This window comes from Fistularia commersonii, chromosome 2, assembly GCF_037954325.1.
Source record: "Fistularia commersonii isolate RoL2024-O1a breed Wild chromosome 2, RoL_Fcom_v1.0, whole genome shotgun sequence".
In the NCBI taxonomy this organism is placed as follows: domain Eukaryota; kingdom Metazoa; phylum Chordata; class Actinopteri; order Syngnathiformes; family Fistulariidae; genus Fistularia; species Fistularia commersonii.
In genome coordinates this window covers 2,639,679-2,658,467 of record NC_141285.1, presented here as the reverse complement: position 1 = coordinate 2,658,467, position 18,789 = coordinate 2,639,679, and the positions used below count along the sequence as shown (strand labels likewise).

Below are 18,789 nucleotides of genomic sequence, written 5' to 3'. Positions count from 1 at the left end.
ACTCAGGGAAGTGCAGACCACATATACATGCACTCTTAAATGGAAACCAGTGGCACCAAACTGGGGAGGAAGTACAGCTGCTCCTGGACCATCTGATTGGAGGGACGCCTACCCCAAAAATGTATCCACAGCTGGTCAGAGAAACCTCAATGCGAGTCGAGCTTCTTCCATTCCCACCTGTGCCCGAAGGTGTCACATATTGGAGAGCAGCTCTGAATCCTGGCGAGTCCGGTCCGATTGGATTAATAATTGGCTAAAACAGGTCACATTTGAGCGCAGATGGTCGCTTCCCCTGAGTGTAACCATGCCGACATTAAACTACAAAGAAGGTCCACTAACTCACCTCAGTATAAGAATTTTTCACCATCTCCCCCATGAAAGTAATGATAATTAGCACACATTTATTACCACCCACTCCTTTCATTAAAATGGAAAATGAACGTATAAGGGGATGTTTCTTTTTATTACAAGCCGAACCGCCGGGTGATGTCTTATTTTAACGATAAGTCTGAAAGATTAAACACCAGAAGCACTCTCATGTAGTCGTGATTCCCTGGTGAGCGGAGACACCGACAGTAACTGGTTGGGTGACCACTTTATAAATAATTCAAAATAGAAGCGTATAAAATGAAAGTATTGCGTCATGTGACGAAGCAATACATTGAATCCTGTGCTTGTATGGCACCTAAATTCAACCTTCCGGTTGGAGTCCGGCTGAGTCAAAGGCTGCTCGCCGAAGAAAAGCAGGAAATTCCTTGTATCTCAATCGATATCGGCGCGGTATGAAGCGACGCCGGCAGCGCAAAGGAAATTCAGCTTTTTGCGGCTTGACTCAGAATTGAAAATTCGTAAAGAAATAAAGCGCATGAGAAATACGGCGAACTAGAATTAAAAAGCAAAGCCTGCTCTGAGGGTTCTCGTCAACATTTGCGCAGACGCGACTTCCTGCGGTCGCCGGGGCAGAATTCCCCGGAATATGTCCTTCCTGTCAAACGAACGCATTTCCTCCAGTTAAAATATTCATTCGGTCTCAATGCCTCGCGGCTCGATGATACATCATTACCCGAATTGTGACGTGCACGGAGGAGCGTTTGGTGATGTAGGACAATCTCTGAAAATAGACAGACATTGTTGCTGCTATATATTGAAGGATTCCAGATGCCGGAATCAGTCCATACGTTACTTCCAGAAATATAAATAGACGCGCTTTAAATCCGTTTTCCAGGAAATCGCCCGTACTTTGCCATTTTCCTTGCGGTGTGTTCTTCCATCTTATCACCACATTTAAACATCTTCTCGTAGGTACTGGGAAATATTACATTTCAACGGGTTCAACGCTTGAAAATTCAGACTTACCCACGGAATTTTTTTTTTTTTTTTTTTTTTATATAAACGCATTACATCTCCAAGAGAAGAGCTGCGAGCAAACGCGCCGGAGGAGTTGCCTTTTTTTGTGGAATATTTTCTCTTGACGTCGAAGCTCCTTGAAGGGATTTATCACTCATGAGAAACAATCAGGCGAGCAGAACTTGCACATAAATGCCACCGCGTGTTACCTCTTTCACTTCTTTGCCGAGGACATGCATCGCAAAGCAAGCCAAGGAGAGGGCTCGCGGTTACCTGGGGAGACGGGTCAATGAATGTCAGCACGGCATTATTAGCTCTGTCAGCTAATGATGATGCTGGCTACAAGCATATTACTGAGAAATGATGCCCGGATGGGGGAGAGGAAAAAAAAAAAAATCATGTGAAGGCACAAACAAGTCATTTCCTGTTAATGTTGCCACACAGAAAAGCTAGATTGAGCCCGGTAACTGTTACTTCAATGTTTTTTTTTCTTCTCTTCCCCTCCTCCTTTGTGGGAGGAAAAGTAGAGGCCATTTAAAGCGAGCGACATATTTCTTTATTTTGGATCCATACGTTGCCGAGCTCTCCGAGCGCCATCCACGAGGGGGATATATGCGCGTGTCTTTCAGTTAGCGGGACACTCTGAGCCCTGGCATCCCGCCGATGGGTTTATTTTGCACTCCCACGCAATATTGGGGGGGGGGGGATCCGGCGCTATCGGCATGTAGATATGAGCAGGGGGCTGAGGAAAAGTCTCATTTGGGTTATAGATGTGAAAGTAAGACACTCATGCGTGTCTTTTTTGTACCTGCATATGAAATGCATCCGTAATATCCGTCACTTGCATGAGAAATTGTTAAATTATCTCGGGTTCCCTCCAGCCACCAAATACATCTTTGAGACACTTGTTTGGTTTGCAGTGCCATCTAGTGCTTACGCCGCTCCTCCGAACGAAGGTCTGATTCAAGACACCAACCTCAATGAGGTGCCTGGTCTCCACAGCAACAGGTCTGCCGGCCCTCATGCTGTCGGTGAACCAGCTGATGTGCAACACTTGCATCAGCGATGGATTCTTCAGCCCGCGCGCCTTCAGCCACGGCCGCAGGAACGAAGCCTGGCAGCCCTCGCACACCACGTGGGTGACCTCGTCGCTGCAAAAGAGGAGGAATTTACCCTTGGTTTTCAAGGATTGCACGACATTTAGCTCGATATGATCAGCAACAGCCGATGATACCTTCAAAAAAAAAAAAAAAAAAAAAAAAAATTACGACTTTTTTCAGATTCTGTGAAGAGCACTAACTTGCTGAGGCATGCATCGTGAAGCTTGACGTTTAAACACACACACACACACACACACAACTGGGCGACCCATGAGGTCACAAATTTATTTATCATCTATGCTGCCTTCCGCAGCCGGGATGAGGATCAGCACCTCCAAATCTGAGACCGCCGCGCTCAACCGGAAATCGGGCGGAGAGCCCCGAGGTCCTGCCCCGACATGGAGGAGTTCACGTATCTGCGGGGAGGACGGAGCGGGAGATCGACAGGCGGACGGGCGCGGCGTCTGCAGTGATGCGGACTTTGTGCCGGTCTCAATTTACCGGTCGATCTATGTTCCAACCCTCACCTACGGTCAAGAGCTGTGGGTAGTGACCGAAAGAATAAGACGGCGGATACAAGCGGCTGAAATTAGATTCCCCCGCCGGGTGGCCGGACTCTGAGGAGTTCGCTCATCCGGGAGGAGCTCATATAGTAGAGCCGCTGCTCCTCCACGTAGAAGAGTCAGATGAGGTGACTCCAGCATCTGGTCAGGACGCTTCCCGGGGGAAGATATCCCAGGCGTGTCCATCTGGGACGAGGCCACGGGAAAGACCCGGGTCACGCTGGAGAGACCGTCTCGGGCTGGCCCGGGAACACCTCGGGGTCCCCCCTTTGCTCCAGCCGCCGCCCCCGTGACCCAGATAAGCGATGGAAGATGGCTGAATATCTACACTGCTTATTAGCGCACGCGGGGTCGCAATGGGTGCATCCCGGCTGTAGTGGCTAAAGCTCCCTCTAAGTATTTGCCAAAGTATTTCACTCATTTAACCACTCTAAGACAGAAAGAACGAGTCTCTAAGCGCGTTTACTGTTGACGACGGTCGAAAAACAGTGTGTTCTCTCCGTCCTTTACTGAATCAGCCCAGGTATCAAACAGTTTTACCTTATTTGGTTAACCTAAACATGAATACATATGCCATGAATAAGCATGTACTCAACAAAAAAGCAAAATTAAATACAATTATAAATAATTATGCTATAATCACCAATCACCAAAATATAATTTAAATAATATTATATCCAAATCGGAGGCTAAATTACAAAAAAATGGAAAATGGTACTAACACCGGCTACCATTGGGCGAGAGGTTGGGTTCACAGTGGACCAATATAGTCAATCACAGAGCCGTATGGCGAGACATACAACTATTCACCCTCTCTTTCGCACGTCTGGGCAATGAAGGATGTCCAGTTAATTCCGACTGGACCGGAGGAACCCCGATAGACAAGGCCTGATTCGTGAGTCTTCTCGATGTGAGGCGGAAACGCTAACCAACGCCAAATTTTTTAGACGCTCGCAAAAGGTTCTGTCTCTTGCTCCCGGGAAAAAAAGCGCCGTGAGCCCCCTGCCGCCGCAAACAGACGCCGCTGTCTGCTGGTTCTTTCCATTCACCGTGGCGAGAAGTTCCCAGAAACCGGCACGTCGAGCCCAGGCTCTCGTCCCGTCTACAAATCTCCCGGCGGGGCAGCGATTACGCCGGAACCCGACTGCAGCCTGTGACCGCTGTTCATTAGCGGCTGTAAAACAAAAAAAAGGTCAAAACAAAGTCAGAAGGGAAAATCAGAGGCAGTAACGCTTTTGGTACAAGAGATGCAATTCCAAAATGTGCACGCAAGACACGAATCGGGCCTTCGAAATAACATTTTCAAATGATTCTGAAAAAATAATCATAATAACCGTTCTGTGTCACACTTCTCAGACATCATCATGCAAAGTGAAGTTCACGTATTCAAATGTGAGAGCGAGTTGAAAAAGGCATTTTTTGATTGCGGGAGGACTCGAAATTCATCAAAACAACCTCAAAGTCAACACTGTGGATGAAAATACTCAGGGACTTTTTCAGGAGGGGGCGTCTTTCAAAAGGTCCCGCAAGAAAGCAATGGTTTATTTTGAGATTTTCATTTGAAAATTAAATACTTATCAGCGATTAAATATTCCACACGCTCCCGATTACAACTAGAGCACATCTGTTTTACTAAAGAAATGAGAGTAAATAAATTCTAACGGGCCATTCGGTTCTACATCCGTAATTCAAAGGAAATATTCCACGAATGTTATAGAAACCACCGCATCCACTGTACGACCTGCTTATATTATTCACAATGCAAACTCGAAGCGGGCACTTCATACCAAGCCTGTGTTCAAGAAGGATTTCTTGACGTGTTTGATTGAAAGATCTGCTTCCTGCCAAGGACCCAAACTACCCAATCAGAGAGCCAAGTCGTGCATAATCACCCACAGCCAGCTCCTGTTCTTGCCCTCTCCTGCTCGCGGTTAAATCAGTGGAACAACTCCTTCTGGACTGGAGGTCGGGCCGCGGCCTAATTGGCCAAATCACTGGAGAAACCAATCCTCTATCTGCTTGACATATCAGCGCTGCTTACGGCGGTTCAATTTCAGGAAAAAAAAAATTAAAAAAAAAAACCTTTCGCAGCGTTCAGGCGCGTAGAGCGCTTCACAAACAAAACACAATATCCGTGTCTAAACGCGCATATAGAATTCTGAATTGGTTGACTTCGCTGCCAAATTAAAGGAGGGTTGCAAGTGTTGGAACAAGATTGAAGATAACATTAAGAACGACCTCCTCCGTTCCCGCCGTGTTTGCCGACCCCAGACCTGAATTTGTATCCTTATCTTACACGTCGCCGCGCGGAATACGAAATGACAGATCGTCATGCAAATGAGCGAGAAAGCAAAGCGCCGGCGCCAGAGTGCGCCTTCCAGAATCGGCGGGACTCTGTGCCCAGACGCAAGGACGGGCTAAAGTCAATACAGCTTTGATATTGAGAACTCTCCGGGGTCGTCTCTCCAGCCCGTTCCTGTCAGCGCCTCGCCTCAAATCCCTTCCCGACGTGAAAAACAATAGGCGGATCAAAGACCGAGTGTGTCCATAACAGATTTTTACACCGTGGCGAGGTTTTCGTCCGTTCGCCTCTCAGCGCCGCTCTCATGAGACGTCCGCGCCGACGTGAACGAGAACGCCGTGACTAGTTAATCCATCACGCTATGCTAAATTAAATTCATTAATTCTAACAATCGTGAAACGTACACGGGAGCGGCTTCTGTGCCTCATCAACACGACAGGAATCGCAACAATTGTCTTTGTGCACGGAGCGCTGATAAAGGCCCTCAAGGGATGTAATATAAATATAGAGTTTGGGGAAAAAAACCTGCACGCTGAAAAAAAAAAAAAAAAACTCCAAAGACTTGATTTATTTGACATAACATTTATTCTCACATGCATGACGTTTCGAGCAAAAAAAATGGGCTCTTCCTCAGACGCTTACCAGAAATGTGTTAAATATGTTGTTGTGTTAAATATTTTCAGAGGCAAATGATCATGTGACTTTCTTTTTTGGATATAGGATGTCCTTTTAACATTTTATAACTACAACATTCAGACTTTTATAATAAAGAAGAGGCGCAAAAAAATACCATTATTCTCTTTAAAAACAAAACTAATATTTCTGATAAGCATCTGAGAAAGAGCCTATTTTTTGATTGAAACGGCATGCATGCGAGAATAAGCGTTTCGTGTTTAATGTAAAATAAACCTAAATAATTGAAAACAAATAATTGAAAACACAAGCACATTTATTTAAAAAAAAAAAAAATCATTTTTTGACAAATTCATTTGAGGGGTACATGTCAATCAACATCTTGTATGTATTGTATTTCTTCGTTTTTGTTTGAGGAATTGTGATCCTAAGGGATAATTTTCAAAAGCAAATACTTGACTTTTAGAAGATGGTCTCGTTTTTTGGTTGTTAAGGGAACATTATCTTTACATAATATTGTCTCAGGGATTCGTGTCATCCTTTATGTAAGAAATGTTCATTAAAATACAAACTTGTATGAAAGATTTTTGGTAAATTAAATAGACACTATCCTATCCGTGCTGCGGATTTTGCCGCCCTCAGTTGTAGTTACTTGTGACTGTCGTGATGGTACGTCATGTGATTTCTTACTTAATATTCTAATTCCTTCATACTAATTATGTCGGGCAAAAAAAGAAAGCGGTCGGAAGAACACGTACAATACGGATTCACATGTACGACGGAACGCGATCGGAATCGATGTCCTAAGTGCATGATTTGGAATGACAAGATGAGCAATTCTAGTCCGGCACCGGCAAAACTAAGGGAAGGCTTCCTTCAGCTGCATGGAGATGGGAACTACAAGAACATAGCGCTCGCTGAATTCAAGGTGAAGGGAGCCAGATTCCATGAAAAGGCTACTCCGCCTGTTCTTTGCACCCATCGACGAAACCATCCTCGATCCAATAAAGAAGGGTTCGGTGAATGCGCATGTAAAACAGGTGGGGTTCAGTACCTCCGACAAGGTTAAGAACCACTGCTCGAGGTGGAACATCACCCTTGCCGGCCTGTGTGAATCACGCTGGCGCGGAACTGGAGAAACCACTGCTGGCAACCATCTTTTCCTCTGGAGCGACCCAAATGATGGCAGAGGCCTTTATGGAGTAGCCCTAGCCTAACTTTTTGATTCCTCTCCATTCAGCCGCCGGCAACCAAAAAAACCTATCTTTAACCTAAAAAAAAAACAAAAACTGTGCAATATTCAGAACTGTGCAATATTTCATTTCATAACAGCTACACTACAATTTTTTCCTTTTATCATACTATTGTGCACTCCTTACCTCACTTGTTACGAAGACACTTATAGTTTTATCCCTTGTTTACTAAGACACTTTATAGTTTCGCTGAGACACTTTATAGTTTATTTTTATTTCTAATTCGGCCTTTTTCTTTTTATTATTTATTACTGTTCTAGTTTCTAATAAAGTTGTTCTTATCTTATCTTATCTTAGCCATCCCGCTATACCGGAGGAACACCGTCATCGGTTGGAAACCAGTTAGCGATCGACTGCTGTCCGCCCGCCTCCGACACCAACACGGGAAGCTGACAGTCATTGTCGCCTACAGCCCAACTGACGTCTCCCCAGACCATGCCGAGGACACATTCTATGACCAACTGCGAGATGCCATCCAGGCCGCGACCCCCCCCATGACATCGTCATTGTCCTCGCCGACGCCGATGCCACCGTCTCCATTCAGGATCCGACCCTCCCGGCTCCGTCGATACCACCACCGACGACAACGGCAACTTAACCTCCGCAGAGCCACCAACCTCTGCATCGCTGACTCTTGGTTTCCCCAGAAAACGAATCCACCGCCGGACCCGGTACAGCCCGGACGGGAAGACAAAAAAAAAGCCATAGACCACGTCCTCATCTCCCGCCGCTGGAAGACATCGGTTACCAACTGCCGTGTCTTCAGCTTGGCAACACCGACCATCGCGTGCTGATAGCCGACCTGCGGCTAAAGCTCAAGGCGGGGGCCTCGGCCAACGCCTCCCCCGAGCTGGACTCTTCCCGTCTCTTAGACCCTGCCATCACGGAGCGCTACAGCTGCTCCATCGCTAACCGATTTAGCGCCCTCACCAGCGGGATGTCCCGGGAACTGGCCTCACTTTAAAAGCGAGGTGACCATGGCGAACAAGACCGGCCCCCAAGAAGCCCTGGATTTCCCGAGCTACGTTGGACATCGTCAACAACCAACGGGCAGCAAATTATGGGCTCTGAAACTACTTACTTTGGGGATGACGCACCATCTGGGAGCAGCGTCCATGTGGCAGCACCCACTCAAGACGACCATATGGCCCCGGCGGGCCGACGACGAGCTCCTCTTAAGCTCAGCCCGACGAGGCCTGATGATCCACAGGTGTGCGTTGCACCCCAGCTGAAATCAATCTTCTGAATCATGCTCGCTGCAGAAAGGCCGAGGTGATCTGGCACACAATATGTGATGCCGGATCCCGACAAATAACTCCTGAATATACTGCTCAAAAAAATAAAGGGAACACTTGAACGACACAATGTAACTCCAAGTCAGTCACACTTGTGTGAAATCATAGTGTCCACTCAGGAAGCAACACAGATTCATTTTGACTTGTTTTAAGGACATTACATCAAAGTTGGATCAGCCTGGAGTTTGTTTTTACACTTTAATTTTGAGTGTGATTCCTAATCCAGACCTCCATGGGTTGATACAATTGATTTCAATTGATCATTTTGGTGTGATTTTGTTGTCAGCACATTCAACTGTGTAAAGAGCAAAGTATTTCATAAGAATATTTCATTCATTTAGATCTGGGGTGTGTTTTTTAAGTGTTCCCTTTATTTTTTTGAGCAGTGTATATTGCTCACTGCTGCATTAAAAGCCATAACTATCGGGTGGTTAAAGTCGAATCTCTCTACATATGGATCCAAAAAGTATGGGACATTAACCAGATGGAGCAAAATTACAAATTCATTAAGACTTCATAAGCCCATTTTTACCAAACAATTGGAACTTGTCATGTCTTTACTAAAACAATAAGGTTGGATTCAAATTGTTTTGGATTTGCAGCATACATAAGCATCCTATCTTTTCCATTATTTATGTACAGCGTTTTTTTTTTTTCTGTTTTTTTTTCATACCCCTTTTTTTTTTTTCTCATATTACCTGTATATCTGTTATTTCATGTCATATTGATGTAGAGAAAAAGTAAATAAAACTTGAGTTAAAAAAGAAAGGCCACTCTTTTTTGGGAATTGTACCGGGGAACTTCTTACTTTGAGGGGGAAAATCGCATTTAAAAATTTCCTTCTATCTTGTTCTTGCTAAAAAAAAAACAAATTTGTAAAAGGTGAATTTGCGGTGCATTAGGAAGGCTTCTTACGACAAAAAATAAGGGGAAAAATTGGGGGGCTTATGAAAGACTTCCTTGCAGAATTGTAAGATAGAGTTTTTAAGATCAGACTATCGCTGTGTAAATTATGTTTACCTTTTAGACACACTATGTCAGTTCTTCACACAGTGGATAAAACACAAAATTACGGTAAATGCGCAAGTAATCTCCAAAACACAGTTTCAGTTCTAACAAATGGAAGTAGGTGCTTTATTCAAAGTTACCTCTGCGGTATTTCAATAGTGAAGATGTTTTCTGTTAATCTGTGCGGAGGAACGCGAGCTTCAGCTCTGACGCTGCGAATCCAGTTAATCCACAGGAGATTAAGAGCAACATGAAAAGATATTATTACCGGGGTAATACAGTTTATCAATTAAATCCAAGCTTTTGTAAATTGGTATTTTAAAGTGAATTCGCCATTTAAAAAAAAAAATGCCAATTTTGTAAGAATCAACGTCAAAGAAAAAAACAAAACCAAGTCAATTTAATTATGATACTAATATATTCGGTATATTTAATCATAGGATAAGGATAGATTTAAACGTTAATTATTAGCTTTTATTTTCTTTCATCTTTTAATGCTACCCGTCACTCTAACACCACTTTAATGCCATTTTTATCAAACTTTAACAGTGTTGGGAATGTGTGTGTGTGTGTGTGTGTACTAGGGTCTGGGTCCACACCTTGTGCGAGACAAGACACATGTGCTGTTGCGATCAAACTGCAGCTTATATCAGTTTTGTCGGCTTGCAGAATTAATGTCGGTTTGAAGCAGGCACGCTCTACTTCCTGCCGTTGGTTTCAAACAATTGTATCAAGCCAAGTGTAACCGAAGGAGTGCTCAAGCTGTGTTTCTGGGAATGCTGCCACGGCCAAGCTGGCATGTGGCTGGCAGGCACACTCAAGACACACACACTTAAACCCTCGCTCCTGCAAACACACACACACACACACACATTAGGCAAACAATACTGTCTAGATCAGACCTGGGCATTTTATGGGCCACATCTGGCTTGTTTTGTTTTTTTATCCCGGCCCGCCAAACTATTTTTTTTTGAATATTTTGATAAATATTTTCAGTCCATACCCAAAAACTCCTTATTATTTTCCTTTTATTTAATTTCGGATGGATGATTACATACAAATTAATGTCGGTACATTTATATGATCAGTAATGATTTTAAAGTTGAAATAAAATGCAAAAAAAAATTCATTAAATTGCAATTTCCATTTTGTTCAACTAACATGATACCAATTTGGCCCGCGTATGAAAATAAAATAAGAAACGTGCTCTTTCCTAGTCTACATGCCTACGGCCTCGATCAAAAAAACGACAAAATTCCAGCCTCACGTTAAAAATGCTCCACCGATAAAAACATCAACGATAAAAATAACCTCTTTTTTTTTTCATTCTGAAGTCGCAGGAACCGCTTTAATTCTCGCTATTGATTGAGGTTTTCTGGATGTCATACAGAGGACATCAATGCGTTCACAGTTTGAATTTTGGGCTTGAAAAGTTGGGATTTTAAAGGGCTCGCAACAAGACGGGGAAAATAAATGACGGAGGCATGCTGCTTCAATAATTAGCTCACAATAGATCGTTCATCATAGAAGACGACAAATTCGGGGGAAAAAAAAAAAACGCCTCCGTTAATGTCACACTAGAAGAAACTTTTGTCGCTTTGAGAAAATAAATGCAGATGATCTTTTATTTTGCATGTCTCCAATTCCAATCTATCTACAACCTACCGGATGTATCTATTTAGGCGCTCTGTATTTTATATTCATGAACCCATAGCTCTTGTCTAAAGGGCAAATTTGAGTTTAATCGCATTAACAGAGCTGGACACCTTTTGTAATGGAAAAAAAAAAATCACAAACCAACAAAGTAGGGAACTGGAACCTGTGTCACAAAAGAAGGATGTGTTCATGTCACGACGTCAAAGGGTTCGATTTTTTTTTTTTTTTTTTTTTTTTTTTCCCCATTGGTTGTCATAGTAGATTGTAGGTTCACATTTACAAAAGAAATAGCAACATGCAAAGGCAGCCTGTCGACCCACTTGATAATAAGGTGTTTTGTTGTTGTCAGGTACAGACAAAATCATTCAGGGGGTTTTAGGAGATAAATAGTTTTACAGATTAGCTTATTTTTGAGAGTTTGTGCAAAGCATCATACAATACTGGGTTGTGCTCAGTGTGCTATAATATGAGCCTTCATTCTTTGCGGCGTGCTGCAGAAATCATGGCTGAGGCATCGGGGACTTTAGTTCCCACGAGCCGAGGCTGTCCACTTGTCGAAAAATAATTTCGATTTTGATATTCCGACCAGATGAGAACAAGCAGCGGAGTGATTAATCAACCCGAGTTGCCTACGACAACAAGAAACAGTCCCGTCTCTCCGACACGGGAAATCATTTTAATTCCGATTAACGAATTCTTGAATCTAGATCGGGCGATTTTTTTATCCGAAAGTGAGAACGAGACCGTTCGGCTCTTAACCCTTGCGTTGTCTCGGGGGTCAAAAGTGACCCACTATCATGTTTAGCTGTGGAAAAAAACACCTTAACCTATTTTTTTCCAACTTGAAATTTTATGACTTTTCCTAAAGAGACCCCATAATTAGAAAAAGTGATACTTCTTTTTTGTTTATGTTTCCATGTGGGCTGTACACCACTAGGGTACAAAGATTGTCTTATGGGTCATTTTTGAACTCTAGGATAAGGGGAGTAAACACAATGTTAAGATCGCACGAGGGTTAAGATCATCTGAACTCACGTTATGACCTTCAATCACGGGTTTACATAAAGGCCTTGAAAACAAAACAAACAAGCAAGCAGAGCGGAAAATATACAGTATTCGCTGGCAAAACTGCTCCCATTTAGCGTTTCTCCTCGTCTGGAAATTCAGAAAAGTAGCAGACCTTAGGATGTCATCCACAATGAAGCCCTTTGACCGGGCCAGCTGAGTCAGAAAGCGTCTCCTGCTGCAGCCCATTTTCCTCTCCACCAGGTAGAGCCTTATATCCTCAAACTTCACAACATCCTGGCCGGACACGCCGGCGTCCACCGGTTTTGACCTTTTCCTCACACGGGGCTCAACGGGAGCGTGGAACATCTCTCCTGAAGTATTTGGGGGGAATATATCTCCCTGTTGCGTGCCGCTTAATGCCACTGTTATTTATCTCATGATATATTTTTTTTTTTGGGGGGGGGGGGGGGGTTGTTTTTTTTTTTTTTTTTTGACACCGTCAGCTGGAGCTGCGTTGGTGAGAGCTGGCAGAGAGGAAAAGCGTCTGGCAGCAGGTGTTAAAGATTTGGTGTTTACCAAAAAAAAAATGAACACCTGCCAAGATCGAATGATTGGGGACGTGGGGGGAGAAAACAAGAAAATAAAACCCTTTTGCTGCTTTTGCAAACACACGAAGAATACGGTCGTATATATCGAGAGCGGCCGGGAAAAAAAAAAACAAACTCCGGTCGACCGCTAGCCGATCCTCCGAGGGGAGGAGGGGGAACCTGCCATCTGAATTCTGGTCACCTCACACACAACCCACACAGCTGTCCTGCAAAGTCCATGTTTTCTTGTTACTCACTGACTCATACGTCCAGACCCAGCCTGCGCCATCTGCTCCAACACTTTAATTAGCTCACTTCATAACTTGAAAAGCCTGGAAAAAAAAGCTCTCGGGATACCGCAAGATCATCCGCACGCGGTCCGCTCCCATGATTAGGAGGAATAACGGCATATGTTGCGGTCAGGTGCGGCGTCTAAAAAAAAAACGGATATTATATCGCATTCCCCCGGCCGATTAAATCACGAGCGTTTGTGTGGTACGGGCTCGGCCGCGACGGTAAAACGGTCAGAAACAACCGCGGTTGGAATGATTTGTTGATTCGTTCAAGAAGGGGAAGGAGGGGAATCATTTCGGGCATTCATTTTTACACGGAATGACCAAACTGTCTCGGCGTTATTATGCGCGCCTTGTTTCTGAATTTATCACGGGCTTCTCGCTGACGGACCGCCGGGGTTAACGGGTGTCACAGGGCAGAGTTGACTTACAGTCTATGACTATTTACCCCCTCCCGTTTTCACGCCCCCCCTTTTGCCCTTTTCAATCGCGCGACTGCAAAAACGAAGGCGCTGGCCCCCTTCCAAAATCCGCGGCCGATGAAATTCTAACATCGCAAAGACAAATGGCTCCCTCACTGCCAGCAGCAATCTCTCAGAGAGCAACCAACCCAATTATTCAACTACCTTCCCCCTCGGAGCTCCGTGGGCGCCAAATCAAATTGTCCAATAACTGCTTATAATTATCCGACAAATACAATTTGTTGATGGAACGCCAATTTCGCTCCCTCACAGTTTCTTTCCGTGAATGCCTTCCTTTTTTTTTTTTTTTTTTTTTTTTTTTTTTGTTGTTGTTGTTGTAGCGAAACAATTGGTCTTGTGTGAGGAGCCTGCAAGTAGTCGGACGCCTTATGCTTTCCATCATGTTTGATCATCTGAGAATGTTTTTATGCCGTGTTCAGGTAAGACTGAAAAAAACGATCGGATGCAAACCTGCGTATCATGTTATAAATTCTTTGAGAAGATGGAAAGCATCTCGTTTTATGTGAAAAAAAAAATTATAAATACAATTGAATTGCCTCTTCGCATAACAGAATAAGGTAGCACTATTCTTAATACATATCATTATTATTATTTTTATGATTGTTGTTGTTGTTGTTGTGTAAAGTATTTATCTAATTCATCATTATGAACAAAATACTGATTATGATAATGATTATGATGCTAGTTATTATTATTATTATTTATTCTGGTTCCGTTCGGTGGTAAAAAAAAAGGTGTCGCTATTCATGATAGATGTCACCATCATTTTAATAATAGTAATAATATTGATAATAAGAGTAAGTGACAGTAATTGTTGTTGTTGTTGTTATTATGATTATTATTATTATCATTATTATTGTTGTTGTTGTTGTTGTTGTTGCTGAATGATGAATTCATATGATAATAACAATAATGTTGTTATGATGTTAATTTATAATATTAAAATAGCGAATATTATTATTATTATCATTATTATTATTATTATTATTATTATTATTATTATTATTATTATTGCGCAGCTAGCTCACCCTGCATCAGCATGGGTTTCCTTCAGGTTCTGCAGCTTCCTCTCAGGTCCAAAAATATACAGTAGTTTCACTAAATTGCAGAAATGTGAATTACAGCATGAATGGTTTCACATCTCTACATAAGAATAAGAATAAGAACAACTTTATTCATCCCGAAGGAAATTATTGCGCCAGAGTTTCAAGTAAAACATAACAATACTAAATAACAGTAGAAAATTGTAAAATGCATGCATCTCTAACCAAAACCTGCGTTCGCAATGAGCGTAGGTGTCATTGCGTGTCTCTCTCCGAAAGATCCAAACCAAAACGGCAAGGAGAAGAGATTTGAGGCAAAGGCTGTCTAATACTCCGGCACCGACTTGACCCCGGAGGTTACGCAGCCAGCGGAAATGCAGACCCCAAGCTTTAACTTTGAAGTGCAGCTTCACCTAAAATGTAACAGCACGCAATGGTGGAGCCAAAAATGATCATTCCCTCCCGCGTTCCCACGCTCTACTTTCCACGTCCACTCCGGGTCTGAGTTCTCGTTTTTTTTAAAGTTTTTATTTACTGGACCGCACCGAGACCGACGGGCAATGAAAGGCAATATTTAAGTCGCGGCGCTAATCGTAGCTTGACTGCAGAAGTGGGCTGCACGAAAACAAACGAAAAAAACAACGGTTCGACCGACGCCGGGAAAAGAGACGACTTACTTGGCGAGGATTTTTTAAAAACCTCGTTTTTCATGTTTTCAAAGTCAGGAAAGTGGTTTGTGGGAACGTTTGAATCTGATAAGAGCATTACCCCGACTCACCTGCGCTCGACGCAACAAGGCGGAGGAATGTTCCTTCTGAAGAAAAAGAGAAAGCAGGTACGTTCGGCCAAGACCTTGAATAAGGCCTGGGGAAAATACCGTCTGAACTTGGACTTTATACATCTATATTTCTTTTTTTTTTTTCATCCCGAACCCAATTACAGCACCGCATTTTTCTCAGATCTCCCATAATAGACGGCGGAAGCCAGCTAATTTCCCACAACGGCGATAAAGATTGGTTATTCCGCCGGAATGGGATTCATTTAATCCTTTGACTTTTTTTTTTTTTTTTTTTTCTTCTTTTATCAACGGCGTCGCGGCGCTAATATATTAATGTATGGAATGGACTGGAAGGAATGAGACGACAACAAAAGACAAACTGCGTGTCAAAGGATTTTAGCTCTGCATTAAAAGGCAACCGAGCAGGAACACCCTGGGGCTCTAAAATCCATTTTTTTGAAAATGAAAAAAAAAAAATATATATATATATACTTTATGCCAAACAGTTGGATCAAAAAATTGGGAAAAATTCCCCCGAATGAGTGACTGACTGGTTGGCTGATTGACCGGCAATTCAACTATGTAAAGAACCATTTATTTTATCGAACAAGAATATTTCATTTACTCTGATGTAGGATGTGTTATTTTAAGGTTCCCTTTATAGTTTTTTGAAGCAGCACGTATATATATTTGACTCGAGATAATGAGAAGGGCTCGACACGAGCCTGTCGTGAGTCGCATCAGGCGAACTCGTGACTGAGTTGAAGGCGCGATCTTCGCCTCCAGTCGATAATTGGATTTTTACACTTTCGTAAAACGGCGCTGTCCAAACACGGCTGACGTGATTCAAATACACGGTAAACGTCGGGTGAAAACCCCTGCTAATGCAAATCTCCATGTTAAATGGACCCACAAGCATATGTAGACTAAGCATGCATTTTTATTCAGAATACAAACACACCTGGGATGGACTATTAAAAAGAAGCTTAACAAAATCACCTTGTCCTTTTACTCATTTATAAACACGTAGCACATTTATCCGTGCTAATCCTTTGTACCCGTTGTTTTGGCATCTAATAGACGGTCGAAGGTCGAAAACGGAAAGGTTTTTATCAACGCCGTTTTCTCGTGTCGTCCCATACGGCGTGGGAAGTCGAGATCAACCCGGCGCGTTTTGCATTTAAGGTCTTAAAATCAATAGGTTTCGTAACAGCCAAAAGGTAAATCATGTTATTCTGTTTCCTTGCTCCTTTATATCATCAATATTTCAGGTCAAGGATAGTTCCTATATCGAATAAATGACTTATGAAGGGAAACAATTCATAAATAAAACATTCGGTCTTATAGTATCGATCCGAGTACATTCCGGAAGTAGGTGTCGGAATTTGAAATGTGAATTTATCGGACAGGGTTTTTTTTTTTTTTTTTATGGGCCGCCGCTGAGTAAAGTGTGAATCATAAAATTGTCGGAAACAATTAATAACGGGCTTCTGAAAAAAAAAAAAAAAAAAAAAAAAAAAAAAGATTATCTCTCGTATCCATGGGTTTAGAATTACAGAGAAATTTACCGCATCCCAGAATATTTACTCCTATTTACTTTCTTGCTTGGAGCTGGAGGAGAAAATTGATAGCGGGTTGATGTCCGCGCATGACTGCACCTGCCTGATTTTCATAAAGCCGCAGTTGCGAACGGGAGCTCCTCGTAAAATAACAAACTTCATTTTAACCATTCTGTGTGTGTGTGTGTGTGTGTGTGTGTGTTTCCAATCAATTCATGAGATGCAGCACGTAAACATATTTTCAAGACCGGAGAAAGCCAGGCCGGCTGCCTGTCTGTTTCCAGCATGCTAAAATCATCCGTTTGTTTGCGTGGAATTTTATAACCGTGTTTAAACGTGAACTCTTTCATATCTTTCATACAGTCATTTATTTATTAGTTCATTTATTCATTATCTATGCCGGCGGTGTCAAACTAACATTTGATGTCAGTTAAGTCCAAATGTTTCCTTTGTTTTAAGTGTAAAAGAGGTAAACAGGTAAATTATAAAAATCTTTACATGTACTGAGCCGTTCCTCTAAAAAAATACATGATGAATTCATATTAAAAATGAATATTAAAAAAAGAATTGATGAAATTACACCCCGGAAATATTGTTGCGTTAAAAGAGAAAATCTTGTCACTGTGGGAAAATTTGCCACTAGAATTTATTAGAAAATGGATTGTTAGCATGTATAAGAGGAGGTATAATGTTTACATTATTATTAAATCAATCTTTTTAATTTTGCCCATTTTTTTTTTTGCTATTGTTTTTGTGTTTTTTATGGAAATAAGAAAGAAAAGTTTTAACAATGTCACGAGACGTTTTTCCGACAAAAAATAATTTTGTTTTCAAATTTTGAAGAAAATACTACATTGCAAAGCTACTTTTTTATTATTTTCCATTCCGTTTTTTTTTTTTTTAAACCAACCCCCAGATGCTATGAGAAAAAAAACACGCTAAAAATAATAATAAATAGACAGATATATATAAATAGTGCGGGTGGCATGAAGGGTGATATGCATATGTTTAAAGTGCAAGTTTTCATGCAAATAAAATTTGATTTGGAGGATTGAAACAGGCGTCCTGCTAGGGCTTCTTCTATAAATCAATCCAAGAACTTTATCTAAATGTTTCATTGGATCAGAAGCAGATATAAAAAGTCTCCAGGTTTTGTAAATACCAAAACGAGCATCTGTGCCATCAATCTCCTGCCTTGATACGTCAAATAACCGATGGAAACGAACCGTTTTTTGGAAAACCCGAAGGAAACCCGCGTAAATATGGGGAGAACATGTGAACTCCACGCAGAAAGCTGTGCTTTGTGTTGTTAGCGTGACTTCCTGGTTTCCTCCCACAGTCCCGAAAACATGGGTTCATCGGAGACCCCAAATTGCCCGATGAGTCGCATGTCTCTTAATGTGACCCTGCGGTCGTCCGGCGCCCAAACCAGAACCAAGAACTCCAGAACCAACCCCGAGTGCAGGAAAAGCAGTGCGAATAAAAAAATGGACGAATTTCGCGGATGTTTCCGAAGGACGCCGATAGATTGTGTGGTTGCAACCGCGTTGTTTCGTTCCTCCCGGTATCAATCAATTGGAGCACGACTTACACCGCGGATAGTCTCGGTAGCCACTTGATCGGTCGATGTAACCTCAACAGATAAAAAAAAAAAAACGTTTTGTGCGTTTTAAGTCAACAAAAGTCCAAGACTATATTAGAATGGGGCGCATTTGTGGCTTGTCATACCTTTAGATCCCTGCAGTATTTTACATCGGTTGCAGCGCGTGCAACCACAACCCCACGTATTGGTCAATAAAAGTAAAAATATCATGAAAGTTGACCTTTACCTCACTTGTTCGTGCATCTATTATCAACAGTTCCCCCTTTTCTTTAAAACCCC

At 42.4% G+C, this 18,789-nt stretch overlaps 1 protein-coding gene across 4 annotated transcripts in view; it reads right to left on the bottom strand.

Moving 5' to 3' along the window:
• The window catches only part of dntt (deoxynucleotidyltransferase, terminal), a 119,816-nt gene extending 107,285 nt beyond the window's left edge, over window positions 1–12,531 (bottom strand). The window contains exons 1-3 of one of the 4 annotated variants that reach the window (XM_086164518.1): window positions 12,338–12,531; window positions 2,324–2,498; window positions 1,430–1,445 (exon numbers count right to left, since the gene is read on the bottom strand). In XM_086164518.1, the coding sequence (XP_086020644.1) occupies window positions 1,430–1,445; window positions 2,324–2,498; window positions 12,338–12,531 (385 nt within the window). Of the gene's footprint in view, window positions 1–1,429; window positions 1,446–2,319; window positions 2,499–12,337 lie in introns of all 4 variants that reach the window. The other 3 variants (XM_086164535.1, XM_086164544.1, XM_086164527.1) reach the window with 3 other exon arrangements.
• Window positions 12,532–18,789: the final 6,258 nt, after the last annotated feature.